At 40.4% G+C, this 21,583-nt stretch overlaps 1 protein-coding gene across 1 annotated transcript in view; it reads right to left on the bottom strand.

The window, feature by feature from the left end:
• DNER (delta/notch like EGF repeat containing) overlaps positions 1-21,583 on the bottom strand; it is a 287,309-nt gene that overhangs the window by 13,361 nt on the left and 252,365 nt on the right. Inside the window, exon 11 of the mRNA XM_043993335.1 lies at positions 9,824-9,955. Coding sequence (XP_043849270.1) covers positions 9,824-9,955 — 132 coding nt within the window. The remainder of the gene's footprint in view (positions 1-9,823; positions 9,956-21,583) is intronic.

Here is a 21,583-nt window from a genome sequence, read left to right as displayed (position 1 = left end):
CCATGTCAAAACCCTTAACTAGTTACCATGTGTTGCATTAGTTGAATTTTGGCTTACATTACCTGTGACCTGGTATCATTTTCTAATTTTAACTAAACCAAATTTTGCATTATTTAAATTTGCAATAATTGCTACCAAGTTATCGTGTCTTCCACACCTATTTCACAGAGTTACTATGTAGGCTCCAATGAGATAATGCACATAAAATGTTTTGAAAACCTTTAAATGCTATATGCATGTTAGCTTTTTAACAATATATATTATTATTGTCACCTAAGGGATGTTGGCTACCAATGAGAAAACCTTATGATTCTCAATTTAGACAATATCCAGTGGGTATCAGGCTTTACAGCTGTTACTAGGACTAGCTTCACTGGGGTGTTTTCTTTCAACAAAGTCTGACAGATGTGAGATAAACCCCAAAGCAATGGACGTGGGTGACAGTGACTCAAATCTTCCAACACCTGAGTTGTTATGGTAACTTCCCAGAACACTTTGATTTATCTTGGGACATGGACAGCATCAAATAGTAATAAGGATGGTAAATCATCCTCCTGGGATGATGGTTACAGCTCATCTCTCTGTGTGCACCTAAAAAAGAATACCTGTGGGGTAGATAGACCACATTACTTTTTATTATTACTGATTGGATGTTAGATAATGACTACCTGCCAAGTGTGAGAGACCTGTTAGGGCCCCAGGCTAAAATTAATAGTGGAGGTTTCTATGGAATAGCTAAAATAGAACTAATTGGCATGTGAAACTCTGCAGACTAATGCTTTCTAATGAGATGCATGATAATAAGGGTCTCAATCTGGTTTCAGTTCATAGCTCAGTCATTTAATAGGCATTTAGCAAGTTAACAATAATTGTTATTGATATTAATAATAATAGGTGGTATTTCTATAAAGCTTTAATCCACTATGCATAAGGCACTGTTCTTAGCAACTGGGATACAAAATTCAAACAGTTCCTGCCCTCAAGGAGCTCATATTTTAATGAGAGAGACCACATGTAACTAGCTAGGGACATTACAAGTTATTTTAGAGGGGAAGGCTCTAGCAGCTGGAGTTGGGAAGGACCAGGAAAGGCCTGAACTGAGTATCAACAGAAGCCAGGGAAGCTGAGGGGTGGAGGTGAGGAGGCAGAGGCTTCTGGGCATAGGAGACAACCAGGGCAAAGGCATGGAGATGGGAGATGGAGAGTCATGTGGAAGAAAGCAAGTAAGTTAGTATGTTGTTCAGTCATTTCAGTCATGTCTGACTCTTTGTGATCCTGTCTCGGGGGTTTTTGCCAAGGATACTGCAGTGGTTCGTCATTTTTTTCCAGCTGATTTTGTAGATGAGGAAACTGAGCTAAATAGGATTAAGTGACTTGCCCAGAGTCAGATAGCTAGTAAGTGTCTGAGACTGGACTTGAACTCATGAAGATGAGTCTGCTGAACTCCAGGCCCAGCACTCTATCCACTGTGCTATCCAGCTACCCAGTATAACTTGATCAGAGTACATAGAGGAGAATAAAGAATAGGAAGAGGCCAGATGGAGAGAGGTTTTAAATGCCAAACAGAGAGGTCTCATATGCATCTCTAATCTATGACCGTATGCACCAGCAACTGGAGTTATGATTTGTTTCCTGGAAGAAGAAGAAAGAATAAGGAGTAAGAGACAATTAAATTGCACAAAACCTGTTTTCCCATGCATGCTAAGACACCTGCTGTTTGGGAACTTTTCACAAAATCAATTCTATTTCTACATCATTCTGCCCTGGTAGGGCTGAGAGGTCAGGTTTCAAAGGGCTTTGGGGATTTCAGGAGGATGGGTGATTCTAGCCTCCAGTCCCCAGTGACTGCCACCAACTACAGGAGAAATTATCTGATTTTCTCCCTTTAGCTTTGGTGGCTGTGTTGCTAAATCCTGCCAAGCAAGAACATCAAAAGAGTCCCACCTACCTTTGGGATCAGAAGAAACCCAGGTTCAGATCTGGCCATTGATGTTGACTCACTGGGGGACCATCAGCCAGTCATGCAACATTGTCTGAGGTTCAGGGTCCTTCTCTATAGACTGAAAGTAATGCTTCTTGCTGTACCCACCATACAGAATAATAGTGAGGATGTGACATAATAATAATAGCTAGAATGTGTGTAGTATTTTAAGGTTTTGAAGCACTTTACAAATATTATCTCATTTGATCCTCACCACAACCCTGGTTGGTAGGTGCTGTTATTATTCCCACTTTAAAGATAAGGAAACTGAGGTGATGCAGTAGATAGAGTATTGGATGAGGAGTCCAGAAGACCTGAGTTCAAATCCCGACTCAGACACCTATTGTTTCTGTTACTGGGGCAAAGTACTTCACCTCTGTTTGCCTTAATCCACTGGAAAAGGAAATGGCAAACCACCCTGTTATCTTTGCCAAGAAAACCCCATCAACAGAGTTAGGAAAATTCATATGTGACTGAACTACTGAACAACAAATCCTTACCCCTGCCCATTTCATAGATGAAAAACTAAGACCAAGAGGGGCTAAATGAATTATTCAAGACCACACAACTAATTAGTAGTAAAGCTGGAAATCTTAAACTTGAAGTCAGAAAGCCTGGGTTCGAGTCATGACTTAGCCACTTAATACTAGTTTAACCCTGAGCAAGTCACTTTACTTACCTTCCAGCTCTTCACTACTTTCATCTGTTAAAGGAAGAAGCTAGACCAAATAATCTCTGAATTCTTTTCCAACTTTACTATTCTGTGATTTCTGGAATATTGTTTCTAGGAAAGGTGACCATCTGTTCCCCATAGGCATTAGTGAACCAAATCAGAAAATTAATAGAGGGGGAAACTGAGGGACTCCTGCTTATGTTTGGTACAAGGAAGATCTCTCCAACAATAGGGGCTGTTGGACATTTTCATTCTTTACCTCTTTTTGAGGTTCTTTGTTTAAGATTGGTTAAACCTGGGGGCAGCTAGGTGGTGTAGTGGATAGAGCACCAGCCTTGGATTCAGGAGGACCTGAGTTCAAATCTAGTCTCAGACACTTAACACCTACTAGCTGTGTGACCCTGGGCAAGCCACTTAACCCCAATTGCCTCACCAAAAAAAAAAAAAAAAAAAAAAAAAAAGATTGGTTAAACCTGGGCCTGCCAGAAGGCAGGGGCATACAGTAAAGGACATTTCTAGTTATCTTCTGGCTCTGTTGGTACTCCTATAAATTAGTCATGTCTGATGCTAAAGGGCCTGTTTGTTTGTTTATTTAAAATACAATTCAAAAGGAAAGTACTTTAAGTACTACATGAGAATTCTATTTCTATGACCAGAGGTTTATCAAGGTCATTTGCTTCTTAAATGACACCATCACATCATTGTGCTAATTTTAGAATCAATCTGCCATGTTTTATCTCTATGATAACAATTCTAGCCACTCATGGGTATTTTAAATGATTCTTTACTCAGTAAACATAAGAATTCCTGGACCACATTCCTTCCTCTCCATTCCCATTGCTACCCCCTCTGGTTCATGCTTTCGTTGCCTCTTACCCAGGGAATAGTAACAATCTCCCAACCTGTCTCCCTAATTCTGATCTCTTCCCTTCCAGCCCTGGGCTGCCACATTTCTCTTTTGAGCTCACAGTTCTGATTACATCACACACTCAAAAATTTACAGTAGCTCCCCTCTGCCTACACGATGAAGTCTATGTATATGACTTAACATGATAAGATACCTCCTTCCGCTCCTTTGTAGAGGTTCAAAGTCCGCAGGTATGGAACACTGCATATACAGCATGGACCAAAAGTTATGAAGGGGTTTCAATATTTAATAAGTCCCTTTTTTAAAATTTACAATACCATAGCATCATATACAGTATATGTAGGAAATGAATTTAAATTATATATGAAAAAACAAATCTTATAAATGGCAAAAAATAAAGAAAAATAATTTTCAAAGAGTTATTAAAACATTGTGACTTTTTTCCCACCCTCTATTTTCAGGGGGTTGGGGTTTTTGATGTATTAATCGGTTATGCTGATTGGGCTTTTTTGCCCTTTTCTTTTTCCTCTTCCTCTTTTTCTTTAAAAATAGTCTTTGATATATAGGAAAGCTCTCCAGAAGGAGCAAGGAGAAGGCATACAGGGAAAAGATTTGCCAATATAGCAGTAAAAAAAATTAATGACCCTCAATGAGGCCCTAATCTACTTCCACAAAACATAGCCTCTTTTGGTAACTCATTGAGTGGACCCAACAATCTTCATTGTGAGAAAAATCTTCCTTGTTTTAAGTATGTCTTTTGGTTTCTACCATCTGTCATTACAGAAGACTTGGAATCAGGGAAGCCCTGAATTTGAATACTGCCTCCATTATTCCCTTGCTATGTGACTCTGGGTAAGTCATTTCTCTATGACTCATCTATAAAATGAGATAATAATATTTAACAATAGCACCTGTTTCACAAAGTGGTTGTGAGGATTAAATGAAGTAATATATGAAAAGTGCTACACAAATGTTAGTTATTATCCTTCTGTCAATGGATGTAGTGATTATCTAGTCACTGTTCCTCAAAACAATCCTCAAATTTGAGGGGGCATTTTTGTCCTGAACTGTGATGATGCCAGTGTGGGAAACTTCTAATGTATAAACTCCTACACTGATGCATCTGTTATGATTAGTCTTAGAGAACTGTGGAGAGAGCAGATGACAAAAGCATGGCCGAAACCCAGGTCTTCCCAACTCTAAGTCCAGCCATCTCCCAGTCACACCACCATGTCTCTCCATATTTCAGGTATTTCAAAATATTTAGGAATTGTTGTTTCTCAATTTCTGCTTCTCTAATTTTTTGGTTTTGGTTTTGGTTTTCTGGGGGTGGAAGTTGGGCAATGAGGGTTAAGTGACTTGCCCAGGGTCACACAGCTAGTAAGTGTTAAGTGCCTGAGGCCAGATTTGAACTCAGGTCCCCCTGACTCAAGGGCTGGTGCTCTATCTACTGCAGCACCTAGCTGCCCCCTCTAATTTTAATAACTGTAGTTCCCATGGCCTTTACTCAGAGATCTCATTTTCCAATCTGTCTTTAGTACAATTTTCTGAACCATTCTGAAATCCTTTACGCACTATTTATATCATAGAACCCATGATGGTGGTTTAAGTAACCTAATAAATGGCACAACTGGTGAAGAGTATAGTATTATAGTATAGTATAGTATAGTATAGTATTGTATAGTATAGTATAGTATAGTATAGTATAGTATAGTATAGTATAGTATAGTATAGTATATATAGTATTATAGTATAGTATAGTAAAGGTATTATTCTGGGCCTCAGTTTCTTTTTTTACAAAATGAAGGTTTTAGACATATTGCATGCTAATGCCCCATTAGCCCTAATTTTCTGATTGCCTTTAAATTTGTTTTCCATGAATCACAGCATCATGCCAATTTATTTTAGCAATAAAATGGTGGGTTTTTGGTGACTATTGGTCATTTTGTAGACAACTATGACATCTCCCCTTTTTTTTATTTTGGTGAGGCAATTGGGGTTAAGTGACTTGCCCAGGGTCACACAGCCAGTAAGTGTTAAGTGTCTGAGGTCGGATTTGAACTCAGGTCCTCCTGACTCCAGGGCCGGTGCTCTATCCACTATGCCACCTAGCTGCCCCTATCTCCTTTTTTTAATGCTACTTTTACATAGACAATCAATCTCTATTTTGTGTACTTGGATTCTCTTTGCTCTCCTAAATCTTCTGGCCTGCCTTCCTCCTTTCTGATTCATATTCTCTTCATATCTGGTCACTCCAATAACTCATCAAGGTCATTTTGATTCTGGTTCCATTCTTTAAATAGAATCTGCTAAAAACTTTTGTTTAGGTCACTAATGAAAACAAGAGAAAACAAAAATACATTAAACAGCAGCGAACACCCTGGGGACAATGCAGCATAGTGAGGAAAAAACTGGCTCTCAAGTCAGAGGCTGTTGTTCTTGTTCAGTCATTTCAGTTGTGTCTGACTCTTTGCGACCCCATTTTGGGGTTTCTTGGCAGAGAGACTGGAGTGGTTTGCCATTTCCTTCTCCAGCTCATTTTACAGATGATGAAACTGAGGCAAACAGGGTTAAGTGACTTGCTCAAGGTCACATAGCTAGTAACTGTCTGAGGCCAGATTTGAACTCAGATATCATCTTTGACTCCTGACTATCTCCCACCCCCGCCCCCAAACTAATCAGTTGCCAAGTCCCTTCTTTTCGAGCTTTATGGCATCTTATATTTTTATCCCCTTCTTTACTTTACTACTACTACCATCTTGGTGCAGGCCTCTATCATCTCATGCCTGGATTGTGTCAATCAATAGCCTTCTGGTTGGTCTCTTTGCCTCAGGTCTCTCCCTACTCCAGTCTGCCCCACATTCAGCTGTAAGTTATTTTCCTAAAGTACTGGTCTGACCATGTCTCTCCCATACCCCATTCAGTCAACAACAAGGACTTCCTCTTACCTCTAGGATCAAATATAAAATACTTTGTTTGGCTTTCAAAGTATTTCGTTTACTGACTGTTCCAGTCTTCTTATACCATACTCTTCTCCATATACTCTGTGACCCAATGACCCTGGACTCCTTGCTATTTCTCTCCTAGGATGCTGCATCTCCCACCTCTAGGCATCTTCTCTGGCTATTCCCCATGCCTAGAATTCTCTCCTTCTTTATTTCCATCTCTTGGCCTCCCTGGCTTCCTTCAAGTCAAAACCAAAATCCTGCTTTTGCTGGTCATGCTTAATTCTAGTGACTTCCTTCTGTTGATTACTTCCAATGTATCCTCTATGTAACTCATTTGCATGGTGACTTTCCCATTAGACTCCTTGAGAGTCAGGAAGGTCTTTTGCCTTTCTTTGTATCTCCACCAGTTAGCATAGTGCCTGGTACACAGTAAGCATTTAATAAATGCTTGTTGCTTTGTCTTGACTACCCATGGGAGTATTACAAAATACTCCTATCAATTACGGTGCTTCCAGGGAGTAGTTCTTTATAAAAGCACTCACCACACCATGCAATGCCATACATCTCATCTCCTCTTAGGGTTCTACAGGGTTCTAACCTAAGATATTTTTCACTAATGTTAAATAAAATTTAAGTTTTTCATCATTTACAAATCTGGCCTTTACTAAAGTTGAATTCCATGTGGTATAGCTATAAGCCTGTGTTTTCAAAGACAGATGTTTTTAAAAGACAAACTCTAGTAGATCCTTCAAAAACAGCATAGTGTTCCCTTGCAAAGTGGGAGCTGACAGTAGGAACAGAAAAAAGTGCAGGGACTTTAGTCCAAGGCTACTTGCAGTTGTGAAAACTTGACAGTCTCCTGGTAGGGGAAGGGATTTGACCTTGGGAATGAAAGGCTGATGAAGTAAAGGGCACCCACAACAGACTATGACCAGAGAAATTTTGGACAACCATGTGGAGAAAAGAAACAAGACACAGATGTCTCAGCCTTGCATTAGTGAGCAGAGAGAAATGGGATCCTGACAAACTGGGGTTAAAATGTTGAGGCAGAAGGGCAATCAACACAGACTGTGGTTGCCTAGCAGTGAGAGGTTCTACTCTAATCCATAACACAAAACTTGTCCCTATTTTCTGCACCTCCTTGGAAGAGATAGTAGCCTTGCTCTCCCCCTTAGAGGCTAACTAAGGCACTAGTGCTTAGAAGTTTTTCTGTTCTGTCTTAATTCTTAAGCTATTAAAACCATGGTTGATGTTTGAATGCAATGTTAAGAGGAGGTAAATTAGGAATACCTGGAAAGGAAGGTGATTTAAGCCACTATTTAATTAGCCTGGTTGGGGGCTCATTTAAACTACTATTTCATCAGCTGATTGGGGGCTCATATTATAAAAGAAAGAGATCATCTATTGATTTAGTTTTAACAATTTCTCAGAATAGAGAGTATTTTCACCAGGGTGTATCACTACAAATAAAGTGAGTCAGTAATAACAGTGGGAGCTGAGTAGGAGAATTAAACATCCATAATTCCTTCAGCACTAATGCCAGGTTTAAAAATATATTTTGCCTCCAAAAGGGTATGGAGGAGAGGTAAAGGAATGGGGAGGAAAAAACACACCCAAAGAGAGGAGTGAATCCTGGAAAATCTTTGCCCACACAAATGGCAAATGGAATAAAGTGATTGATAGCCCTGCTTGCTAACCTGCCCCACATCACCTAGAGGGATTACTGTCTACAAAGATGAAATCACAGATTTTGTAAACAGTACATAAAATATAAATCACCCAGTGTATACTACTAAATTGTAAATTTCTTAAAGTATTCTTTTGGGCAGCTGGGTGGCACAGTGGATAAAGCACCGGCCCTGGATTCAGGAGGGCCTGAGTTCAAATCTGGCCTCAGACACTTGACACCTACTAGCTGTGTGACCCTGGGCAAGTCACTTAACCCTCATTGCCCTGCAAAACAAACAAAAAAAATATCCCTTTGTGTTATTCCCCCACCCTACCCCAAGTACCTTACATAGTGCATGGAACATAACAGACAGTACATAACTTTTTCTTCTTTTTTTCTTTTTTGCAGAGCAATGAGGATTAAGTGACTTGCCCAGGGTCACAAAGCTAGTAAGTGTCAAGTGTCTGAGGCTGGATTTGAACTCAGGTACTCCTGACTCCAGGGCCGGTGCTTTTTCCACTGCGCCACCTAGCTGCCCCCATAAATTTTTTAAATGAAAAAGCATTAAGCACTTCCTATGTGCCAAGAACTGTGCTAAGTGCTATGGAAGTGAGGGGGAGGGGACAAAAAATAAGATAGTCCCTGTTGTAAAGGAGTTTACATTCTACTAGGGGAAGACGATGAATACTAGGGAGTGGGGGTAGGGGAGGGTTTTTTTTTGTTGTTGTTTGGGGAAGTTACAAGGATGGTGAGTGGAATTATAGAGTAACTGTATAATTTACTCTATTGGTATGGTCACTGGTCTTTGAGGGAAAAGTAGAAAGTGGGTTGAGTGGAGAGTGACAGAGTCTCCTGGGGGGGAGGGACAGGGCAGCATGGTGGGAAGACATCTGACCAAAAGCAACATGATGGTCTGATCAAACTAAAAGGGGTGACAGCTCACGAACCAGAAGCCTAAGGCTCTAGGCTGCTAGGTGAGGTATTTGGTAGAAAGTAGAATTTGGAGCTCAGGATTATGATGCAAGGATAGTCCAGGAGTGTGAAAAGATTGAAGAGTTGTGGCATTTTAAAGCTACAGTTCCTAACCAAACAGCCATGAGTACTGGGAAAGCATTGGAAATATCTATGGTTATCAGTATGGATTCCCTCTGATCCAGTATATTTCTAGTTCAAATTCCCCATAAGTACTCTCTCTATCCAACATACTAGAAATATTTTTCAAGACCTTTTAAGACCTCAGTTCCACTGCATCACTTGAGTTGTCCATCTGCCATCTCATTTGTGACCCATGACAGATTCAACTCCATCTCCAGTCACACGGTCCTTGAAAAGGACCACTTTTTATGCCACCTGTTCAGCACAAGTAGCCATTGGTGGCACCCTTTGGTCTGTTCATGCCATCAGATACCTACCCATTACCACTGGAATTACTTATAATTTTAGTTTTTCTGACACTGTGAAATGCCAACATTGGCAAACATGTATGTAGCACATTGAGAAGAACATAAACCTTTAAAGATGTAAGCCTTACTTGCATTTTCCAATGAAATGGAAAGTTTGTTCTAAAGACATGGGACAGCTAGATTTTAGTCCAGGTAAGGCTATATAGGGATACTCTCCCCTCCACCCCATGTCTTATAAGTTCAGTATTTGATCATAGCGAACAAGATGCAGAAATACTTACGGACTTCACAGTTTGGTCCAATCCAGTTGTGGGGACAGTGACAGATGTAACCATTGGTCTGGTCTATGCAGGTCCCAGAGTGATGGCAGGGGTTGCTCTCACATTCATTTATCTCAGTCTCGCAGTCTTCACCTAAGAGAGATAAAGAGCATTTCATAAATCACAGCCACAACATCAAATGCCTTGTTTTTGCTTATCAACAATTTTCTTTTTATGGTCCTGGCAAAGCCCAAGGCAGGTTAGATTTATAGCCTCTTTTAACTGGTCCCAATTTTCCCATCACCCAAGGCACAAAATACTCAGATGAACCCATGCATGACAAATGCCTAATTGAAATATAACAGAAACAACAAATAGGCTCCCAAACTAGAAAATCTACAAAATCTTTTTCTTAGGAGCTTTCACCCTTGTCTCTTAGAACCCAAGTTTCCTTCGAGGCCCAATGCAGTTAGGAAAGTGGTGCAACGGTTAGAGCACTGGGCCTGGAGTCAGGAAGACTAAGCTCAAATCTGACCTCAAATATTTACTAGCTGGGTGACCCTGGACAAGTCACTTAATCTTGTTTGCCTCAGTTTCCTCATCTGTAAAAGGATCTGGAGAAGGAAATGGCAAAACCACTCCAGTATCTCTGCCAAGAAAACCCCAAATGGGGTCATGAAGAGTTGAACATGACTGAAAAACTACTGAACAATATACATTATATCCCACCCACCCTCTTCTAACTCACCCAAAGCAGAACAGAATATACACCAGAGGTTTCAAACTCATGTCTGCAAACTTGCAACACTCACCAGATTAAAATGTAATTCAGAAATATTTAACACAATAAATAAAAATACAGCACAACATAGAATGAATTTGTGACTTTCCAATTCAATAGACAGCCCAGGTATCTGTTTCTATTTGAGTTTGACATCATTAATGTACACCCTTTGAGGGCATCTTTGTCTTTGTATCTCCCTGCTTCTGATACAGTACCTGATATGCAGTAAGCATTTAATAAATGTTTGTTGAATTGACTATGACTTAAGTGACCATAACAGCTACTACTGCTACTACTTTTACCATTACTCTTCCTCCTTCTCCTAATGGTTAATATTCATATAATGTTTTAAGACTGGCAAAGTGATTAACAAATATGATTTTATTTGAGCCTCATAACTATCCTGGGAGGTGGGTACTATTTTTGTCCCCATTTTATAAATGAAGAAATGAGGTAGAGTTCAAGTGACTTGTCCAGGGTCACCTAGCCACTGAGTATCTAAAAGCAGATTTGAACTGAGGTTTTCCTGACTCCAAGAACCACACACTATCCACTGTCGATGGTGTGTAATACACCATGTTTAAGAGCAAATGGCTGAATAATCTCCCAAGAAGTAAGTGATGTACTCAAGAGAGATTATTTGTTCTACACATTCAGGGATTTTCCAGAATTCTAGGGTTTGCCTGAACTGAAGACATAACTTGGCTGGTTAGCTTTGGATTTGAACAAACCCCATGCTCCAACCTATACATTTTGACCTGCCCCTTAGGGACTTTGGGATCATGCTAGTAGGTAATGGCTTTATTTCTTAAAAGTACATTTTTTGTTTATTTCACTAAATATTTACCAATTAAACTTTTAAAATAACATGAATTTTTAAAATTGTTCCAAATTCTCTCTCTCTGCCCAAAGGGCTATGGGACTGTGCATACCCTTTGACCCAGTAATACCACTACTAGGTCTGTATCCCAAAGAGATCAGAGAAAAGGGAAAAGGACCCACATGTACAAAAATATTTATAGAAGCTCTCTTTGTGGCGGCAACGAATTGGAAATCAAGGGAATGCTCATCAATTGGGGAATGGCTGAACAAGTTGTGGTATACAATTGTAATGGAATATTATTGTGCTGTAAGAAATGATGAGCAGGCAGATTTCAGAAAAACCTAGAAAGTCTTAAGTGGACTGATGTTGAATGAAGTGAGCAGAACCAGGAGAACACTGTACACAATAACAACATTGTGCAATGATCAACTGTGATAGACTTAGCCCTTCTCAGCAGTACAATAATACAAGACAACTCCAAAGAACTCACGATAGAAAATGTTCTCTACATCCATAAAAAAAGAACTGTGGATTCTGAATGCAGATTGAACTATACTGTTTCTACTTTTGTTTTTTTTCTTTTTTGAGGTTTTTCCCTTTTGTTCTGATTCTTCTTTCACTACATGACTAATGCAGAAATATGTTTGATGTGATTCTACATATATAACCTATATCAGATTGCTTTCTGTCTTAGGCAGGGGGGAGGGAAGGGAGAGAGGGAGAAAAATATGGAACTAAAAATCTTATGAAAAAAATGTTGAAAGCTATCTACATGTAACTGGAAAATAATAAAATACTTTTATGATTTTAAAAAATTTTTAATAAACTGAGAAAAAATTATCTCCCTCTTTCCTACCCCTCCCTCTCCCTTTGAGAAGACTTTATTAGAAACAAGCCATTGGTTTACACAGAAACAGATATTCTCAAGATTAACTCACAATCAGCACTAGTAGATGCTTTTCTATCAGCTGTTGGTTTACCTTGAATTGTTAAAACTGCCACATGTTACCTGTATACTCTTCTAGTAGAGAACAGTACTACTCCAAAGTACATCATGGCACCATAACCATCCCATTTTATGGTCTTTTCAGTGCTTAGCTTTCCCATCAATTATTTTTAAAGTGAAATTGGTTGTAATCACCCTAATAGCATCCCAGCTGGACAAGGTTGATTATAATTCAGAGCTGTCTAAATGAATTTCCTATTTGCAACAAATATAGTCATTTATGTCAATAGAGAAAACATTCAATTGATTGCCTCTCGCAAACCAGTTTCTAAGGCTGTCTTTGTATTAATGGGGAAATCACTCTCAGAAGGAAAAGGACAAACACCCAACAATTACAAATGGAGTGACACAGTATTCCAGATACCGAGACCTGCAAGCTTTTAATGTGCTGAGAAGTCTTAAAAGGCTTCAGCAGAAGGCCTTGACAGATATGTAAATCAGCAACCCTTCTCTCTCAGAAAGGCCGTTCGTAATGGGGGAAGAAGCCCTACTCAGAGCTTCTCTTTGCTGCTGCCAATAGGAATTCTGTGAACTCCGGAAAAATGAAAGTGGGCAGGCTCTGTAAGTGGGCTCAGCTCCTATTCCTGTAGCCAGAGGAAAATCCAATAGGCCACTAAATGCTCCCTGTAGTCCACCATGAATGCCAACCCCATAAACCACATTGCCCTAGATCCCAGGCAGTCCCAGAACTCTCTCCAACTGCCCTTCCCCCACCTTCCTCTGGAACCTAGTGATCTATTCTAATCTGGCACTGTTCTGTAGAACTAAACTCCAAGAATATGGCTTTGGGAAAGTTAATACTCCTCAGTTTCCTCACCTGTTAGAAGGAGATGATCAAACTATGTGATTGGGAAAATTCCTTCCAGGACTAGATTCACAATGCAGAGGACCCAAGTGAATACACAGTAGTTGTGCTCAAGAACACCCCAGAAATCCTGGAACAAAAAGTTCCCTTGAGTTCTGGGACCCCAGGGGATTTTGTTAGCCTCAAGAACTGGACTTTGAAAGACTTAAGAACTCTGATCAATGCAACAGCAAAACATTGTTCCAGTGAACCGAGGATGAAGCATGCTAACCATTATCAATAAGGATTGATTAACCACCTACTGTGTACCAGGCATTGTGCTGACAACTGTGCTCACCTCCTGCCAGAGGCAATGGACTCAAGATGCAGAATAAGACATAGTTTTGGACATGGTTACTTTGGGATTTTGTTTTGCTTGAGTATGCAAATTTATCACTTGTATTTTGGTTTTGTTTTTGATTTTTAGTGGAGGGGGTGTAGTGAGAGAGAAAACAAATATTTGTTAATTTAAAAATGTATTAGTCTTTTAATTGCTCGTGTTTCTTCATACCAATTCTCCGCACAACTACTAAAGTGATTTTCCTAAAGTTATTTTGAAAAATGTTTTTCCCTCTTTAACTTAATAAACTTCAATGATTCCTTTTTGCTTTTAGGATGAAATGTCTTCTCTTTAACTTTCAAAACCTTTCATGACCTGGCTCCAAACTACCTTTCCATGCCTGGAATATATCTCTCCTCATCTTTTAGACTATGTTCAACGCATAAATTAAATGTCATTTTCCCCAGGCAGGCTTTTCTGATAGACCCACACTCCCCAAACTGGTACTGCCCTCACCCCCCTCAAAATAACCTTAGACTTATTTTGTGGATAGTATTCTCTGTCTCTCTTCTCTTATACTTGCTCACCCTTGCTCACGTTCCTAGAAGGCATTGTCGTGTTTGTGTCCTCAGAGCCCATGTGGCAGGTGCAGTGGATAGAGCACGGGGCTTGGCGTCAGGAAGATCTGAGTCCAAATCCAGTCTCAGATACTTACTAGTTGTCTGACTCTGGGCAAGTCACCTAACTCTGTTTGACTCAGTTTTGTCATCTGTAAAATGAGCTAGAAAAGGAAATGGCAAACCACGCCAGTGTCTTTGCCAAGAAAACCCCAAATGAGGTCACAAAGTGTCGGACAAGACTGAAACAACTGAATAACAATCTCAGAGCCTAGCAGAGTGCCTGGCGCATGCTACTTGTGTGTTGTTTGATTCATTACTAGAATCCCATCTCAGTATCAGAAAAGGGATTGTTTAGTTCAACTCATTCATTTTACAGATGAGGTCAGTCACAAACACTTAGAGGTACAACACAATTCTGATGAACCCCTAGGGCAGAGACTGGATGGAATTTTGGAGAACTTTTATCCAAACTGATACTCTGCAGCATCTTCCTTGGCCATTTCCAAATCTTCCCAGCCATTTCCAGATCACCATAGCCATTTTCAGACCTTACCTTCTCCTCCTCCACTCTGGCCATCCTCTTTGGGATCCTCCCACCAGAACCAGCTCAACTCTTCCCTGGGTCCCTGGGCTGTCACAGGTGAAGTTTTCACCTTATTTGCCTGAAACCAGGCTTCTACATGACTTTCTGGCCGTGCCACTGCATGTTTTTTTCCTACCCTCTTTCTAGTTCCCCTTCCTATGTTGTGACCCCCATCAAAATGTAAACTTCTTAAGAGTGGAACTAATCTTTTTCTATTTGGATCCTCAATGCCTGACACATAGTAAGGGTTCAATTAATAATTTATTATTCTTTCATTTATTAATTGATTCCTTCATAGATGGTTAGAGCAGGAAGGGACTTTAACATTTAGTCCAATACTTTGATTATACACATGAAAATATTGAGTCCCAAAGAGAAGAAATGGCTTGTCTAAGGTCACACAGCAGAAAGATGGTAGGGCTGGGACTAGAACCTGGATCTTCTGGGTCCTGTCCTGGTGTTCTTGCTTCTGAACTATACTGCCCCTTAAAAAAACTGGGAAGGCTGTTCCTCCATCCTCAGATCTGTCTAGCTCTCTAGAAAACAACCCAATTGGCTCAGGACTGGAGAGGAACTACTCAGGTAGCACCAAGTACCTGAGAATCTCTTTGGTTCTCACCTTACACCTGTAGCTGTTGTGAGGAACCCTATAGACTGATATTATCTTGGAGATGACCTGGCTGTGTCTCTGTAATCCAAATATAAGCTTTGAAGATACCAAACCCTCCTAGGAATCTGTCACTAAACTGGACAGAAATTTGAGGGGAGGAGGGATGGAGGTAGGCAACAAGGGGAGGGAAGAGAAGGAAAAGGAGGAGGAGGAAGGAGTGGGGAGAAGGGAAAGGGAGAAAAGAAGGGGAAAGGGAGGGGGAGGGATAGGAAGGGAGGAAGGAAGGGGAGTTCTAAGGATCCTATATCCTCACCTCCACCTCTTAGAACTTCTTACTTCCCCCAAATCTCAGCTCCAGAGTCACCTTCTACTTGAAGGCTTTCCTAACTTCCATCAAAACTACTAAAGCCTTTCTCCCCAAACTACTTTGTATCCATTTTGCACATAACTATGTGTTTGTGCATCTTCTCTCCTAGCTAGATTGTAAATTCCTCAAAGGAAAGGATGGTCCCATTCCTGTCTCTGTACAGTAATGATGTTTGGCATATAGCAAGTGATTAATAGAAACTTCTTTGTGAATTGATTTAGAAGTATTACTTTTGTCACTGCTCTCATTCCTGCTACACATAAACAGAAGGATGTCTTTAAAATGTACCCTCTGATAACTGTACTTTTTTTCAAAACTGATCACCTTTTCCCCCTTCCTTCTCCTGTCTTTTACTTCTCAAAGGCTCTTTGTTCCATCCCCAGTTTTCACACAGCATTCTATGGCCCACACTTTCTTTTCATTTAGAGATTTCATTATTGTCTCATCTCATCCAGTTCTAGGGAATACTCGCTTGGTGCCTGTGACAGCAGCTGTTCAAATTCCCTTTCGTGGTCTTATACTTTATTCCTCCCAATATCCCAGGGGAAACTTGTCAAAACAGACTCACAGAATCCTTGCAAAGTTATCAAAGAAGAACAGACAGGACCTTTGAGGTCAGCATGCCCAATCCCTTCCCCAAAGCATGCATGTCTCCTGACAAATGGTCATCTGAAAAGTTCCTGTCATTGAGATAACCACAATGGAATGAACCTTTTAATTGGTGGCAAAAGTAGATAATAACAAAGTTAAAACCACAACTTGTATAAGTCTCTAGAACTCACTGAGTCCCTTGTCTCTCTGCCAGATCAATTTACAAAAAGAAAGACATGTTTAAAACATAATACTTATAAAATTCTATGAGTCAAATGAGAGCACCAGAACTAGGCATGGCGGAATGGGCCTTGGCCAGAAGACAAACAAAATACATCAATTGATTTGCTACCTACTAGTATTTATTTCCACGATCCCCTTATGGTGCAGTAGTAAGAGAACTGGACTGGGAATCTAGAAAGGCATGGGGAAGAATCATGACTCAGAAACTGACTAGCTGTGTTGGGCTTAAGTTCTCTGAGCTTTGGCTTTCTTATATGGAAAAAGGTTCATCAAGGGACATCACCTTGCCGATAAAGGTCTGTAGAGTCAAAGCTATGGTTTTCCCAGTAGCGATGTATGACTGTGAGAGTTGGGCTATAAGGAAATATGAGCACTGCAGAATTGTTGCTTTCAAAGTGTGGCGCTGGAGAAGACTTTTGGACAGCATGGAGATCAAATCAGTCAATACTTAAAGAAATTCATTCAGACTATTTATTGGAAGGTCAAATACCGAAAGCTGAAGCTTAAATACTTTGGCCACATAATAAGATGAGACTCATTGGAAAAGACTCTGAAAGATTGAAGGCAAAAGGAAAAGAGAACAGCAGAGGATGAGATAGAACAATGAACATAAACTTGGACAGACTGAGAGATAGTGGGGGATATAAGGGCCTGCTGTGCTAGGGCCCATGGGGTCACAAAGAGTCAAACATGACTGAACGACTGAATTACAATACTGCCAGTGGTACCTATTTCATAGAACTGTTCTGAAGATTTAGTATGTGCTTGTACATGGTCAAGAAGGATTTGCGATTTCCCATGAAACCCCCAGTGAGAGAGCTTTCTACACTAAAACTGCAACCCATCTATGATTTAGCAAATAAATCCTAGGGAGTTGCCTGAGGCACATGGAAATGTGACCTGTCCAGGATTATATAGTACAAATGTTAGTGGTGGCATTTGAACTCAGGTCATCATGGTTTCAAGCACAGCACCCTATCTACACTGATGTATGCGTGTATGGTTGTATGGGTGTATGATTGTGAGTATGCATGCACACATATATGCATATGTGCTTGTGTTCTCTACTATATGCACGGACAAGCACACACATGTACACATACATAGACATGTGTGCACACATATACTTATCTGTGCACATATGTATTTATATGCACGTGTGTGTATATGCGGCTAGATCCATGTGTACACATGCATCTGTATATGTGGGTATAGGCACATGCATACACAATACATATATACATATTTTACATGCACACATGCATTCGCATGCACATTTAGGCACATATACCAATATACATATGTGTATATATACAGAACACATAAAGCAGCTATCACTTTTTTCTGACCACATCTATGATTTCAACTGTGAAGGAAATACCCAGCATTGCTCTTGCAAGTGAGACGTCAAGACTTCAAGTGATTTGCCCAGGGTCACAAAGTCGGTACACATCAGAGGCATGGCTTGAACATGGGTCATCCTATCCCTAAGACCAGTCCTCCCCAGCAGGACTACCAGCATGGAGCTATTGACTACTACTCCATGGCTGCCTCCAGTATAATTTTCTTATCTTACCAAAAAGACTGTTTATCCTTTGGCTCCTAAAGAACTTATGGGTAGCATGAATGTCAGAATGAACAAGGTTTGAGAGAAGGAATAATTCTGAGAATTTCCCTGAGCTGGAAGTGTCACCCCTCTTCTTAGCCTTTGTGGCATTTTTTACAGCCATCGTACATGTCTCTACTAAATGCAGAAAAGGTCTAGTGACCTCATAGAATTCAATCCAACAATTATTAACAGCTCAAGATATGCAAAATCCTATGAACATAACTAAGGGTAGAAAAATGAAAAAAAGGATATAGTCACAGCCTTCCAGGGGTGTGTAAGTCAATTGAGCTTATAATCTAAAGGGTTATTGGGAACTTTAAAGGTGCTTTTATCATCTATGGGAGGAAACGTTGCAGGACTGATCTGTGTACCTTACGTTAAGTTCTCTCATGTGAAAGCCATCAGATAAGGTTTGATTCATAGAGAAATGCCTTAAGTAGAAATGATGAAGCTTTCCAAGCTCTGGCCACCCCTCTTTCTCAGAGTAAGTTAAATGGCAATTTCATTTTACATTCCACTCACAAATGTTATTAGAGCCCCACAGTGATTTAAAGGGAATTGATTTTTCTTCTCAACATCATCATCAAAAAGGGGGGCAGGAGTAAAAATAAATAAATAAATAAAGGCCTGCCACATCAATCCAGTGAAAGCACAAAGATTGATTATGTATATAATCATTGAAGAAAGAAATGGGAGAGCAATGAAGCAACAAGAACTGTGGGAGTAAATAAAGAACATCAGGCATGGATGTGTGCTAGAAATGGTGCCCTAGACAGGAAGAGCATGTAGCAAAGAACATGATGTTCTCAGGTGTTCAGGTGCTCTCAGAAGGTAATAGATTTCTTATTTAGAATTCTCTGTTTCAAACCCCAAGCATTATAGGCTAACAGAACTTCAGATGAAAAAGATCCCAGAGGCCACTGAGCCCACCCAGTGCAACCTGGACCTGAGATTCCCTCCTACAACATAACCGACGAATGGCTAACCAGCCTGGGCTTGAAGACTACCAATGAGGGGGGGGACCCATGACCTCCTAAGGCATCTCATTGTACTAGGAATAGCTCAAACCATTGGGATGTTTTTCCTTATTCCTTAAACCTGACTGTCTATAATTTCCATCCATTATTGGTAGTTTGGCTCTCTGAAGAAAAGGAAAAGAAGCCAATCCTTCTTCTGTATGATAACCCTTCAAATACTTGAAGACAGCTATTATATCTCACCCCATTCACTACCACCACCCCCCAAAAATTCTGTTTTTCTAAAGACTCAAACATTCTCAGTTTTTTAACCAGTCCTCCTATGGCATGATCTTAAGGTTCTCCACCATCTTGGGTGTCTTCTTTTGGAAACTCCAGCATACCAATGTCCTTCTAAAGAAATAACACTTACAAATGAACATAACACTACTGCAGATGTATTATGACCATAGCAGAGTTGAATATGATTCTCACCTCCTTGATGCTGAATACCATGCCCTTCAATGTAGCCAAAGATTTTGTGAACTGGAAACTAATTAATTAGGTATCCATCAATAATGGAATTGCTGAATAAATTATGGAATATGGATGTTATGGAATACTCCAATGTGAAAAAAATTATAAAAGGGATGGCTTCATCACCACACATCTGAACTATTGCAATTGCTTGCTGATTGGTCTCTCTGCCTCAAGTCTCTCTCCCCTCCAGTTCATCCTCCATTCAGTTATCAAAGTGATCTTCCTAAAGAGAAGAGCTAACTATGTCACTCTCTATTCAAAAATCCAATTAATTAATCAATCAATCAACCTTTATTAATCACCTACTATGTACTAATCACTGGGGATACAAAAAGAGGCAAAAAATAGTCCCTGCCCTCAGGGAGTTTACAATCTAAAGGGGAGAGAGAGAGCAAGTGAAGGAGAGAGAGGGAGGGAGGGAGGGGGAGAGAGAGAGAGAACATACAAACAAATATATACAAAACAAGCTATATATATATATATATATTCAAGATAAACAGGAAATCTTTTTTTTTCAGGGCACTGGGGGTTAAGTGACTTGCCCAGGGTCACACAGCTAGTAAGTGTCAAGTGTCTGAGGTCGGATTTGAACTCAGGTACTCCTGAATTCAGGATTGGTGCTTTATCCACTGCGCCACCTAGCCGCCCAACAGGAAATCATTAAAAGAGAGAAGGCACTAGAATTAAAAGGGGTTGGGGAAGGCTTCTTGTAGAAGGTGGCTCCCCATTATCTCTTGGATCAAATCCTCTATCTGGCTTTTAAAGTGCTTCCTAACCTGGTCCCCTTCTACTTTTCCAGTCATACCTTACTCTTCTCCATGAAAACTGCAATCCAGTGACACTGGCCTTGCAGTTCTTCATACAAGGCTCTCCAGACTCCAGACATTTGCCCTGGCTGTCCCCCTATGCCTATAAAGCTCTCCCTCTTCATCTCTGCCTCCTGGCATTCCTGACTTCTTCAAGTCTCAGCTAAAATCCCACTTTCTACAAGAAACCTTTGCTGGTCCTTTTTAATATCAATCAACACAGGCACTAAATGAATGTCTGTTGAATTCTACCAAATTGAAATGAATCAGTAAAAGAAATCCTTAAAATGATATACAGAGAAGATATGCCTCTTTTCCTTGCATGTTGCTTGTGTACAGGGGCACTTCCCAGGAGCACAGGAATGGGTACACTGGGATTGGGATGAAAAGAACATGCATAGCAGTTCACAGATGCTCAAAACACACACACACACACACACACACACACACACACAATTCTCCAGTAGAATGGATAGAACTGCTCTGTCAGTGTGACTCTCAGAGATTTGTGAATCAGGTAAGCACACCAGCAGGTGATGTTGTCAGCCCATTAACAACAGTTTTCATATGAGCCTGTTGAATTGGCTCTTTTATTGGCCTCTGATTTTGAGGGGTAAAAGTAGGAATTTCCCTCTAAAATTCTCCAGCTTGTAGGCCTAATTAATCCCCACTTTATGTTCCCAGAGCCAATTCTGAAAATATAGACCCTACACTGTGCTCAGGAATTTGCTACGTTGTAGGTTTATTCAAATAACAGGAAAAAGGAATGTTATGAGTGGCCCCCAGTCATCCCTGACCCTCTCCCTGCTGCTCAAAACTTGGAATAGCCAAAGCCCACTCCGAGCAAATCCTGACTCCAGGTTATTTGAACCGTGAAAGCATGAAACAGAAAACTGTTCTTCTCCAACTCCCCCTGCGAATTGCCTTCATGCTTAGGTGGAACTGCCCTTCTGTTTCGGGGGGAGGGGGCACTCTGGAGGAGGGGTGAAAAGCACCCTAAGATCATACATAGCTTTAGAACTGGAAGGGAACTTAGAAGCCATAGAAAGCATTCCCCTCATTTTATAGATTCAGAAACTGAGCGCCAAGAGGTTAAGTGTGCCCACGATCATACAGCTA

Source organism: Dromiciops gliroides, chromosome 3 (assembly GCF_019393635.1).
Source record: "Dromiciops gliroides isolate mDroGli1 chromosome 3, mDroGli1.pri, whole genome shotgun sequence".
Lineage (NCBI taxonomy): Eukaryota > Metazoa > Chordata > Mammalia > Microbiotheria > Microbiotheriidae > Dromiciops > Dromiciops gliroides.
The sequence above is the reverse complement of the archived record's forward strand: the minus strand, read 5'-3'. Positions and strand labels throughout refer to the sequence as shown.